Source organism: Cnephaeus nilssonii (genome assembly GCF_951640355.1).
Source record: "Cnephaeus nilssonii genome assembly, chromosome: 16".
NCBI lineage: Eukaryota > Metazoa > Chordata > Mammalia > Chiroptera > Vespertilionidae > Cnephaeus > Cnephaeus nilssonii.
In genome coordinates this window covers 45,105,204-45,118,125 of record NC_137087.1, presented here as the reverse complement: position 1 = coordinate 45,118,125, position 12,922 = coordinate 45,105,204, and the positions used below count along the sequence as shown (strand labels likewise).

The 12,922-nt window shown below is 39.2% G+C and overlaps 1 protein-coding gene across 2 annotated transcripts in view; it reads left to right on the top strand.

The window, feature by feature from the left end:
• Positions 1 to 12,922, top strand: part of ARMH3 (armadillo like helical domain containing 3) — a 158,899-nt gene that overhangs the window by 76,341 nt on the left and 69,636 nt on the right. For both annotated transcript variants that reach the window (XM_079793678.1, XM_079793677.1), the window contains 3 exons: positions 3,321 to 3,403; positions 4,624 to 4,750; positions 12,446 to 12,521. In XM_079793678.1, coding sequence (XP_079649804.1) covers positions 3,321 to 3,403; positions 4,624 to 4,750; positions 12,446 to 12,521 — 286 coding nt within the window. The remainder of the gene's footprint in view (positions 1 to 3,320; positions 3,404 to 4,623; positions 4,751 to 12,445; positions 12,522 to 12,922) is intronic.

The window sequence follows — 12,922 nt, the reverse complement described above, 5'->3', positions numbered from 1 at the left end:
CTTGACCGGAATCGAACCTGGGACCTTTCAGTCCACAGGCCGACGCTCTATCCACTGAGCCAAACCGGTTAGGGCTGTCTGGTTGTTGTTGTTTTTTTAACAAATTTTAAAAATATATATATTTTTGATTTCAGAGAAGAAGGGAGAGGAGAGATAAAAACATCAATGATGAGAGAGAATAATTGATCAGCTGCCTCCTGCACGCCCCCTACTGGGGATTGAGCCCGAAACCTTAAATGACATTTAATGTCATTTTTAGCTCTAAAAAAACTATAATCAGCTATGTTGACGCCTCATAGACTTAGAACTCTCATCACATCAGGTCAGAGGATAAAAGACAATGTGTGTGTAGTGATGTAGAGTACACTGAACAGTTGGTATAATGAGTGCAAAGTCAGGGAGATGATGAAGGAAAAAAAGCACTATTTCATGGGATATTAGGGGCATTCTCTGTTGGAGAGGAATTGTGGTCCCTGATGTCAGAGGCTTGTGGGAGCCAATTTTAAGGTTGCTTTGTTCCTTTTAGCTGCCTGTTAAATTCCCTGTAGAGCAGGGGTTGGGAACATTCTGCCCGTAGGCCGTACAAGGCCCGCTTGGTCTGACCCTGCCAAGGCAACCACAGGCCGGACTTGAAATTCAATAAATTTAGGAGCTTTTTTCAGAGCAACATAATTTTTTTTATTTTTATTTTTATTGATTTCAGAGAGGAAGGGAGAGAGAGAGAAACATCAATGGTGAGAGAGAATGATTGATTGGTTGCCTCCCGCAGGCCCCACACTGGGGATTGATCCCGCAACCCAGGCATGTGCCCTGATCGGGAATCGAACTGTGACCTCAGCTGCATGGGTCAACTTTCAACCACTCAGCCGTGCCGGCCGGGCACAACATATATTTATATTGAGTGAATGATGTTATAAATATCCAAATGGGCCCTAGCCGGTTTGGCTCAGTGGATTACAGCGTCAGCCTGCGGACTGAAAGGTCCTGGGTTCCATTCTGGCCAGGGACACATGCCAGGGTTGTGGGCTCAATCCCTACTGTGGGGCGTGCAGGAGGCAGCCAACCAATGATTCTCTCTCATCATTGATGTTTCTATCTCTCCCTCTCCCTTCCTCTCTAAAATCAATAAAAAAATATTTTTAAAAAATCCAAATGGCCCTTGGCAGAAAAAAGGTTCCCAACCCCTGCTTTAGAGAATGGCTACTTCCAGGTGATAAAATCTTGGCTTGTTTTTTGGAGGGAAAGGGGAATCTGACCTAAATTATCAGGGGCAAGATGCAGGTATCCCCTGGCATTGACTCTCAGCATTACAGTGCCAGACTCTCCTCCTCACTGCTGTTCAGCTCTGTTGATGTCTCTTGCAGTGGGACACAGGTCACCTCTTGGATTGTACCAGAATTGCTCTTTTCCTTCTCTAATATTTATCACTTTGTCATCTCTGATTCTGAATCCCAGAGATCAAGACTAACTGTAGTCCAGCAGAGGGGCAATAAATCATTGTTTCCACTTCCTTTTCTCCAGGTTTTGTGTCCCTTAATTATCATATAACCACTGCTGAAGTTGCATCTTTGTGCTGTTTGCGATGGGGACAAAATCCTTGTTGATTGGATTTGTACAAAAGCTGCTTTATCTCTCTCCAGCCATTATGTTTTGCAGAGTTCCACGTGTGCTACCCATCAATTCCTCTTTTTCTCCTGTGAGTTTATAGAGTGTGATTGTCATGTGATCTATCCATTAGCAGGGCTTGTCTAAGCTCTGAGGTAGAGGGTGGAGTGGGCAGCCCTTAAATTTACTCAGCAAAGTGATCATTAATGAGAGAGATTTGGTCTGGGTTAGTTTTATATGAATTTTAATGTTAGTCCCCTTCATTATCTGAGCTCCTGGTAGGAGCTAAGCAGATTATGTGATCCTCCCATGGAGCTTTTTCTTTTTTTTCCAGTCCAACAGATCACTTGTTAACAGACCATATCAAAAGGCCCAGCTGCCTATCACTTGCCTGTCCATTATGAATCCTCAAAGACTTTGGGTTGGGGCAGGAGTAAAGAGTTCATAAATGAGTTCCTACCTCCTTCATCCAGTGCAAGACTCTTTTGCTATTTGAGGGGAAGATTCAGGCTTTAGAAACAGAATGTAGGCAGGCTTTTGTACTTTTCCTTACCTGCTGCTTCTTTATTGTACCTGTGCTTTTAGAGGATTTGAGAGTGAGGGGTGTTGTGTGGCAGGCAGCCAGTGTTGAGAGTTTTTACTCCTACTCATTATTCCCTGCTGTTTCAAATCAAAGTCCATGTCTCTTCTCTAAGAGTAGTAAACTTCACACACAGCTCAGAGAACATGGGAGAATGGACTTTGCTGGCAAAGAAGCAGATATGGTCTTAGAAAGGAGAGGTCAAATCTTTTTTTGTGTCTGTGGAAGTAAGGAGGGTTGAAGAAGAGAAGGCGGGAGGACCACCAATTGCTTGCAGCTGCCAAATGCCTTTATAGTTTGCCATCAAATAGGGCTGCTAAGACAAGAGCTGATGGTCATGAGGGACACAAGCAGGATTAATTTTACAGTCCTAGGCGAATGAGTACAAGGCAATTGATAATTTCCTTTATGCTTAATATTTATTTGTAAAATGTCTTTAAAGCTGCACTGCTAACATAGGAACTTACTTGACAGTCTCTTTACTGAGATTATTTGGGTTTTGGCAATCTCTCCCCTCAATAAGGATTGCCAAGCAAAAAGAGAACCTTTTCAGTAAGTGTTGTCTTAGTTGAGAAAGTACAGAGCAGAGCTGTACATTTGTTTGAATAGTTAGAACAGTTAAGGGCTTTTTTATTTTTCCTCTTCATGAGCTCTCTTCTGATTCTGAGCTGAAGCCCAGGTATAAGTTCTACAACATAGCTGGCTCATCTGGTGATCAGTTAGAATTGAAAAATGTCCCTCTTAGCAATGATGTTTGAAATAGGTACATAGCTAAAATTTGGTGACAGGAGATGCTAGCAGCCTAGAGTGAGAAGGGAACCCTTATTTTGACTTGTAAATTGAGCAGATTTGATGGGGGTATAAATTTAGAATATTTAATATGTATTTTATAGTCAAATTTCTGAGCTTGAAGTAGATTTTTTAAAACCTTCTATGGGCAGATAAGCAGACTTGTGCTTGGGAAGGTCAATTCAAATATATACTCACCTTACCTGCTTTTAAAAAGTGCTTAGTAGCTGTGACTTACCCTATTTGGATTTCTGTAGAGCTAGTTGATTTTCATTGCTTTCATTTAACTTTATTGGTTATGCTTTGAATGGCTTGTTGATGTCTGTCTTTTTATTTTTTTTTTAAGCCTTGATAAATTTGCTGAAGTTCCTTATGTCAAATGAGACTGTTCTTTTGGCCAAACACAACATTTTTACGTTAGCCCTTATGGTGAGTAACCAACAAATATTTCTTTTTCTAAAGTTCTACCCTAAGACAGAGATGGGCTTGTTTAAAACAGGAACTGGGTTCTGGAGACTAAGTCATAGGGGGAACCAGGTCTTTATTTTCCTTTTGGATTAGAATCTCTATATTGGTGCTCCCTACTCTTACTTATGTCTTCGGTGAACCTGATATACTTTCTATTCCTTTTTTTTTTTAATCCTTACTTAAGGATATGTTTTTATTGATTTTAGAGAGGAAGGAAGGGGGAGGGGAAGAGGAAGGAGAGAGAGAGAGAGAGAGAGAGAGAGAGAGAAACAAACAAACATTGATGTGAGAAATATCTATTGGTTGCCTCCCATACATGCCCTGACTGGGGATCGAACTTGAAACCTGGGTATATGCCCTGACTGGGAATTGATCCCACAGCCCTTCGCTCCAACCAACTGAGCCACACCAGCCAGGGCAGGACTCTTTCTCTTTCATGAGAGCATATTACCTGGCAGGGGCAGGTATAGGTCAGATCTCTGTGTATGAGTATGAGCCTCGGTCCCAGTTGAGAGACTGTACTACAGTACTGTAGTATCTATGTTGGTACATAGCAAAGCCTCTAGAGGTGTCCTAGCCATGTGAATAGTTCCATCATGGCTGCACTTAGTTTCTGAGGGACATTGCAGATGCCTGCTTATCTGACTGGTTATTTGGGGTAATAGGCGGGCATTTTGCCTTTTTACTGTCTTCTCAGGATATTACCCAGTGTGTTCATAAATGTTTAACATTTTGGGGGGAAAAAGTCCTGTTTTATATCTTTTGCTGATTTCCACGGTAAAACTATACCCACCAGGGCCAATGCCAAAGTTATCAAAATGGCATTGTTGAATGCAGATTTGGGAAAAAATAAGCATAACACTCCATTATATATGGTATTCCCACCACATCAGATTTAAGAGATGTAAATTAATCTCAAGAGCATAGATGATACTAAAAGATAGAAAGTAATTAGGCAGTGATGATTTTTAGTATTTATTACCTTCATTGTAATATAATTTATTAAATTGTAAGTTTATGTAAATTATTTTTTAATAATGGCTTTAATAACCAACTCACAAATTCCTGAAAATGTAACAATCAGCTCTTACAAGCCAGTAAGAGCTGGCTGCAGTATACAACTGATACCTTCCAGTCTTCATAGTGTGATGCCTGTGTATGGGCTTTTGCTTCTTTTTTAGATTGTGAACCTATTTAATATGTTTATCACATATGGTGACACGTTCCTGCCCACCCCAAGCAGCTATGATGAACTCTACTATGAGATTATCCGCATGCACCAGAGCTTTGACAACCTATACTCCATGGGTAAGCTGTCTTTTCTTTTTACTCCTCTCTGCCCTCCTTTTGCTCAGCTCTCTGCATCAGCTGTGATTTTTAGCATATAAAAGGAAAAGACTACAAAAGATTCTGTAGTTGCTTGGTGCCCTTGCTTGGCATAGAAATACAGTAGTCTCTTCTTCTCAGGCAATAAGAAGGAATATGTGGACTTTTTTGCCTTCAAGAACTCAGAATTCATCTCAGTAGAAAGCTGGTTAGCAGCCCTGTAGCTCTTTCTTGATGTTTGTGAGGAAAAGAGAGAATAGGGAGGCTTGTGGACTTAGTGAATACAGTGAGATGGGAGAGAAGGAGTGGGTGGGAATTGACAGTGGAAATAGAAGAGCTTGGATCCCAAGGGAAGAACATTGTGTTATTTGAGAAAGTACAAGATTTTAAGGAGTTTTAATGTACCTATGTATTTTAGCATAACTTACAAGAGGAAGTGGGCATTAAATAAAAATCTTTCTTGCAAACCTTTTGGTGATTGGCTCACAGAAAATTTACTCTTGGGCCATAATGAGTACAACTACAGGGTAGGGCAAAAGTAGGGTTACAATTGTTTGTGGGAAAATACAATAGTTAATAAATGATAATACAAGAATAAACTCTGTGTTTCGCATACTCACAACTGTAAGTCTACTTTTGCCCCATCTGTATTTCTGAAAGAGGTCATGTATCCCTGTAAATTTGAGTAAAGGGTCTAGTCAAAACTACCTGGAGTTTGAAAGTTCAAGAAAGATTTCACAGAAACAGAAATTCACTTAGTAAAAGTGTTTATTAAAATCCCCAACTTAATAGCTTTATTGAGGTGTAATTGGTATATAATGAACTGCACTCATTTAAAGTAGTATACAATATTTTATTGCTTTGACACACACACATACATATATATATACATGTGAAGCTATCATACACACACATACACACACACACACACATATTCCAGGCTTCAGCACCCATTAATAGATGAATAAAGATGCCTTTCAGTGAGGAAAGAAAAAGAGTTGGCGTGGGAGAGAAATTTTATAGAAGCCTGTCATACCTGCTTAACTGGGCCATGTACAGAGTAAAATGAGATTAAGTCCTTGTAGCTATAGCAACAAGATGAGAGAGGATATCTGGGAATGCTCAAATCTGCCAAGGGAATTAAAATGTTAATCTGGAGGGGGGAAAGGGAGGGAAAAAGAGAGATATCTGCAATATTATCAACAATAAAAAATTTATCTTAAAAAATGTTAACCTGGAAAACACAAATAGAAAAGTGAAATCTTCACTAAATTAAGCACAACAAATGGAGATAGCATGTTTTAGTACTCTCTCCATTTTTTATAAAGTATGATGAAACTTCTGATGGAAAAAGCATTTTTTAAGTCAAGTTTTTTTTGTTTTTTTTTTTAAACTTTTTATTGATTTCAGAAAGGAAGGGAGAGAGAGAGATAGAAACATCAATGATGAGAATCATGGATCAGCTGCCTCCTGCAAACCCCGCAGTGGGGATCGATCCCGAAACCCAGGCATGTGCCCTTGACTGGAATCAAACCTGGGACCCTTAATCCACGGGCTGACGCTGTATCCATTGAGCCAAACCAGCTAGGTCTTAAGTCAAGTTTTTTGAGGTATATTTTTTATATTTATCTTTATTGTTGAAAGTATTATAGATGTTCCCTTTTTTCCCCCATTGACCCCTTCTATCCAACCCCCCCACACACACCCAGACCTACTGCACTATTGTCTGTGTCCATAGTTTATATATAAATGCATGTAAATTCTTTATTTAATCTCTTCCCACTCTCTACTCCCTTCCCTCTGAGATTCATACAATTCTGAGTTTTGACAAAGGCATATAGAAGTGTAATTACCACAAAAATTCAAGATATGGGAGTTTCATTACCTCCAGAATTTTTGTTGTGCTCCTATGAGATCAACTCTTCCATTACCCACTACTCCTAGCAACCACTGATCTGTTCCCTGTCCACATAGTTTTTGCCTTTTCTAAAAATATACATATATACAGGGACAATAGTGTAGTGATTGTGGGGCGGGGGAGTGGGCGAGGTGTTGTGGCAGTGGAGGAGGGTACAGGGGGGATAAATAGTGATGGATGGAGACTTGACTTGGGGTGGTGAACACACAATACAGTGTACAGATGATGTGGTGTAGAATTGTGTACCTGAAACCTGTATAATTTTGTTAACCGGTGTCATTCCAATAAATTCAATAAAAAGGAAAAAAATTTTAAAAATTAAAAAATACATATATATGGATGGGATCATATAGTCTTTTGAGCCTGGCTTCTTTTACAGAATAATTTGTTTGAAGTTCATCCATGTTGATGCATGTATTAGTAGTTCATTCCTCTTTGTTATGGAATAATATGTCATTGTAGAAGTATGCCAGTTTAGTTTATCTGTCAATCAAAGTACATTTGAGAGGTTTCTAGTTTTTAGCAATTGTAAATAAAGCCTCTACAAACATTCTTGTGCAGGGTTTTGTGTGAGTACAAGTTGTTATTTCACTTGGTTACATACCTATGAATGGAATTTTTGGGTGTTTGATAAATATATTAACTTTATAAGAAACTATCAAACTGTTTTCCAAAGTGGATGCATTATTATTTTTATTTTTTTAATCTTTATTGTTGAGAGTATTACAGATGTCTCCCCTTCTCCCCCCCCATTGTCCCCTTCCAGCTGGTTCCCCCCTGCCCCAGGCCTTCACCACCCTATTGTCTATGTTCATATGTAAATGCATATCTATCTATTTATATAAAAGCCTAATATGCTAATAGTTCCTCTGACCTTTTGACTGCTTGACCAGTCGCTATGACACGCACTGACCACCAGGGGGCAGACGCTCTGACCGGTAGGTTAGCTTGTTGCTGGGGTCCAGCTGATTGGGACTGGGTGAGTCAGGCTGGACACGCCCTGGAGCCTTCCCGCGGTCCCTCCCCAGCCCCAGTTGTGCACCAATGGGGTCCCTTGGCCTGGCCTGTGCCCTCTCACAATCCGGGACCCCTTGGGGGATGTCAGAGAGCCGGTTTTGGCCGATCCCGGCAGGCCTCTGGTATGCATATAAGATCTTTGGTTAATCTCTCTTCACCTCCCCTGCCCCCTTCCCTCTGAGATTAGTCAGTCTGTTCCATGTTTCCATGCCTGTGGTTCTATTTTATTCATGCTATTTTGTAGTTTTCAGCATGAAAATCTTGTGTGCACATGTGCACACACACATACACGCATATCGTGTACCCCCAAAAATGTGTAAACACACTTTGAATAATTTTAAAGGAAGTGTTTATTAAAATACATTTCATTTTCAAAATTTAGCTATCAGCTGTTAAAGTATGTATACATTTTGGGGGACACACACTGTATTTTTTTAATCCTCACCCGAGGATATGTTTTTCATTAATTCAACAGAGAGAGGAAGGAAGAGGGAGAGAGAGAGAAAAAAATATTGATGTGAGAGAGAAACATTGATCTGTGCCTCCCATATGTGCCCTTACTGGGAATTGATGCATAGGACGATGCTCTAACCAACTGAGCCTCACCGGCCAGGGCAAATCTTGCATATATTTTATTAAATTTATCTCAAAATATTTCATGAATTTTGGTGCTATTGTAAATGGTATTATTTAGAATCTCAATTTTTTTTGTTCATTGCTAAAATAAAAAAAACACTTTAATTTTTAAATTTCACCTTGTATCCTGTCATCTTGCTAAACTCACTTATTAGATTTAGTAGCTTCTTAAAACCTTTTTGGGATTTTCTGTGTAGACCATGGTGTCTGCGAATAAAACAGTTCTTATTCCAATTTGTATGCCTTTTTTTTTCTTGCCTTATTTCACTGGCTAGTACCTCCAGTAGTATGTTAAATTAGAGTTGTGAGAATGGATATATTTGCCTTGTTTCCAATATAAAATACTCAATTATTCTTCATTAAATGTGACATTAGCTATAGGTTTTCATAGATGCCCTTTATCAGGTTAAAGAAATTCCCTTTTGTTTCTAGTTTCAGTGGAGTTATTGTCATTAATAAATGTTGGATACTATTAAAACAGTTTTAGCATTTATTGAGATGATCACATGGTTTTCCTACTGTAGAGTATTACTAGAGTGATTGATTGAGTTTTAAATGTTAAACCAACCCTACATTATCGTTTTTATTTGTTGTTGGATTTGATTTGTAAATATTCATGAAGGATATTAGTCTGTACTTATCTATCTATCTATCTATCTATCTATCTATCTATCTATCAAGAGGAAATATGCAAATTAGGCCAGGACGCTGTAACAGGTCACGACCAGACAGGAGGAGGTTGCACGTGCAGGTGAGGCCCGGAGCAGAGACATAGACGGGGCCGGCGAGCTGCCGCACCCTGGCTCGGGCTGGTCCCCCCAGAGCCGGAGTGGACACGGACAGTCATAGGGGGGCCAGCCGGCAGCCCCTGCGGCTGAGCACAGGCCCGGAGAGGAGACGGCGGGCCTGCCTCTGGTGGAAGCAGTACGGCTCCGTCCCGCCTCCTGCGGAATCGGCGCGGGTCCCTCCTGGCTCCCGCGGAATTGGTGCGGCTGGCTCCCTCCCGGCTCCTGTGGTGGGCACTGGCGGCTCGCTTCCACCTTCCGTGGAAGCCGCACGGCTCCCGGGGACGCGGTGCGGCTCCCGGTGGCACACTGCAGTTCCCGCCGGCTCCCGTGGAAGCTGTGGGTGGCCTGCTGCACGATATCGTGCAATGGGCTTCTAGTTTTCTTATAATATCATTTTATTTTCTGGCTTTAGTATCAGATAATGTTGACCTCCTAAAATAATATGAAGAGTGCTCTCTCATCTTCCATTTTCTGGAATAATTTATAAGTGATGTTATTTCTTCCTTAAATGTTTGGTAGAATTTGTCAATGAAGCCAGCTGTGCCTAGAATTAGATGATTTTTAACTATGAATTCAATTTTTTAATAGGTCTAAGACTATTTAAGTTACCTGTTCCTTTTGGAGCAACTTTTAAAAGTTTGTGTCTTTCAAGGAATTTGTTTTATTTCATTAAGTTGTGAGTTTTATGGGCATATGGTTGTTCATATGAAAAATAATACAATAATTAATGAATAATAATACAAGAGTAAACTCTGTTTTACATACAACTGTAAACCTACTTTTGTTCAACCCTGTATACATCATGAAACATTTTCCTATTTGGGGGATAATTTTCTTGAGTGTCTCTCTCTCTCTCTCTCTTTCTTGCTAAGTATGGGTATAGTTTATTTAATCATTTTTTTTCAATTTTTTTTATTAAGGTATTATTTAATCATTTTTAATAGAAATTATGGTTGTTTCTAGTTTTTGCTATTACTTTTTAATAGTTGCATATGTTATTTTTGTATATCATAATTTACCACATAAATGATTATGTTAGCTTAAGGCTTTTGGGCATTTTGAAATAATTTTGTGTTTAAATTTGGTAACTTAGAAAAGAATGTAAAAGTCTAAGGCATTTCCAAAGGAAATGCAGTGATGAGGTCATCTGGGTGCCTATTCACTAAGGAACAGAATTGACAGAATGTTACAGAGAAATAATCCATGGACAGATTTAAATACCTCTTTGAGGTAAGAAACAGAAAACTCAGTTCAATTTTATGTTTAGGTTCGCATCATCAGAGAACTTATGATTTACTGGAGGATGTAGTGAAAAACAAACACATCTAATTTTCACAATTGAGTTGAAAAAGTTATGTCTGTCCTGCTGAAACAGTTTTATTTATTACTTGAATACATTTGCACATACGCTGAGTGAAACCTGAGTTCAGACTGTAGAGCTCTAACTTGGAACTATACCAAGTTCCCTGCACTAAACCTTATAAATTAGAAAAGCAGCACTCTGATAATATGTTTTATTAAGGCTTCTATCTTCTCTTTCATAAAATTGCATGAATTTATAAAAATGATACTGCTAGAACAGATGGAGAGCAACCACATGAGTTTTCTTTCCATATGATAGCCACAGGCCCTGCCTCTGATGGAGCTGCTGCTACTACTATTCTTGCTAGAGGAATACTGATCAAGAGCAGGTAGTGATGATATTCAGATATAAAGTTCCTATGCAAATTGGCTGTACATTTCTTAATGTTAGTTGGGCTCCATTTTCCTTCCTTAAGGAAAGTCTCAGGTACATTCATTCATTTGTTTGGGAGGCAGTCTATTTAAGTTAATGATAGCTAATATATATTTGTATAGCATTTGCTATGTACCAGGCACTGATTTAAGGCTTTCTATGTATTAACTTATTTAATTTTCACAATAATCCTTGCATATAGTGTTGCTATTATTCTCTAGTAAGTGGCAGGGGCTGGTCACGGACCCTGACAGCTGGCTTCAGAGTTCATACTCTTAACCACTCACTTTATAAATACAGGCTCGTCATTCCCTCCAGGTTCAAATTCTAGCTCCATTACATAAAACTGTGTGAATGACCTTGATCAGTTACTTTTCTCTTCTGAGTATCAGCTTTCTCCTCTATATGCTGTATTGCATATAACTCAACTTTGTCCCGTTTCTGGCACGTAGTAAACTTACTACATAATTAGCTCTTATTAGCTATTTGTTCATTAAAAACATAAACTTGGAGTACCCACCATGTGCTTGTTCTTTCAAGGAGCATTGCTGGTTTGTCTCTTTTCTAAAATAGTATAGGTACTATAATGTATGATCCTGAAGCTCATAGCTGCAAGAGAATGTTCTATATTCCTATCATCTCTCCTCCTGTGGGTAAGTGTGGAAAAGAGACAGAATTTGTTTAGAGAAGGGAAGAATATTCCTGTTGATTCATGTTGCAGGTCACACAATTAAGTCAGGGGAACTAAAATAGATTATATGTGAATGCAACAACTAAGTATGGAAATCTTTTAGTGGGGAGTGGAGGAAGGGGAACCCTAAAGCAGAGGAGTAGTTTGATAGAAAGTGAAAAAAAATTCCCGGTGAAAATAAGTCCTTATATTTGACAGCGATTTTCAACCTTTTTCATCTCATGGCACACATAAACTAATTGCTAAAATTCTGTGGCACACCAAAAAATAAATTATTTTTTTGCCGATCTGACAAAAAAAAAAGTAATTTTGATTCATTTGCACTGGATGGCTGTTGTGTTGGCTGTTATCATCTTTTTGTTTGACAATCTACGGGAAAAGAGGTCAGAGCTCCTGACTAGATAGATATTGCATGTTTTAAAAAGTCTTGCAGCACACTGGTTGAAAATCGCTACTCTAGGATGAGGACATTTTATTTATTTTTTTAATCATCATCCAAGAATATTTTTTCATTGTTGTTGTTTTTTGTTTTGTTTTGTTTTGTTTTCAGAGAGAGAGGAAGAAAGAGTGAAAGACAGAGAGAAATAGCGATGTAAGAGAAACACATCGATTGGTTGCCTCCTGCATGCACCCAGGGTCCAGTCCAGGAAAGAGCCTGCAACTGAGATAGTGCCCTTGATCGGAATTGAACCTGGGACTCTTCGGTCCTGAGGTCGACGTTCTATCCACTGAGCCAAATAAGCTAGGGCTAGGATGAGGACATTTTAAACAGAAGATTGGTACAGGCTCTGTTTGGTTATTCTAATAGTGCTATTCTGAGACGTGTCTTCATCTTCATATCTGTGTTTTATACCAGGGGTCTGACAGATCTTTGTTTTTTCCTTCTGTACAGTCCTGAGGCTTTCTACCAATGCAGGCCAGTGGAAAGAAGCTGCTAGCAAGGTGACCCATGCATTGGTTAATATCAGGTAAGGAATGAGATTTTCTCTTTCAGAATTCCTTGGTTCATCCTCAGGTGTATTGTACTTTTCTAAGTAGTTTGTTGAACACCACTACTATTTTAAGCCCTGAAGCCTGTAGGAGTGGAAGAAATTGTCGTACTTGATCAAGAAAAGCAGCCGTGCATGAGACTTTCATTTTGTCATATTGAAATAACTCAGTGCTGTTCTGTGAATTTTCTTTTCTTACTCAGAGATGGTTGCAGGGCCTTTTCAGGCATCTTTATTGCCAACGTATTTTCTCGTGTATAGGGCATCTGAAAGCTTTTCTTTGAAAAATTTTTCTGCCGTTCTCAGTTCAAAGGGACTCATGGGAATCTGGAACCTTGACGTTTTGCTTTACATGGCTATTTCTATTTGTGGTAAACAGA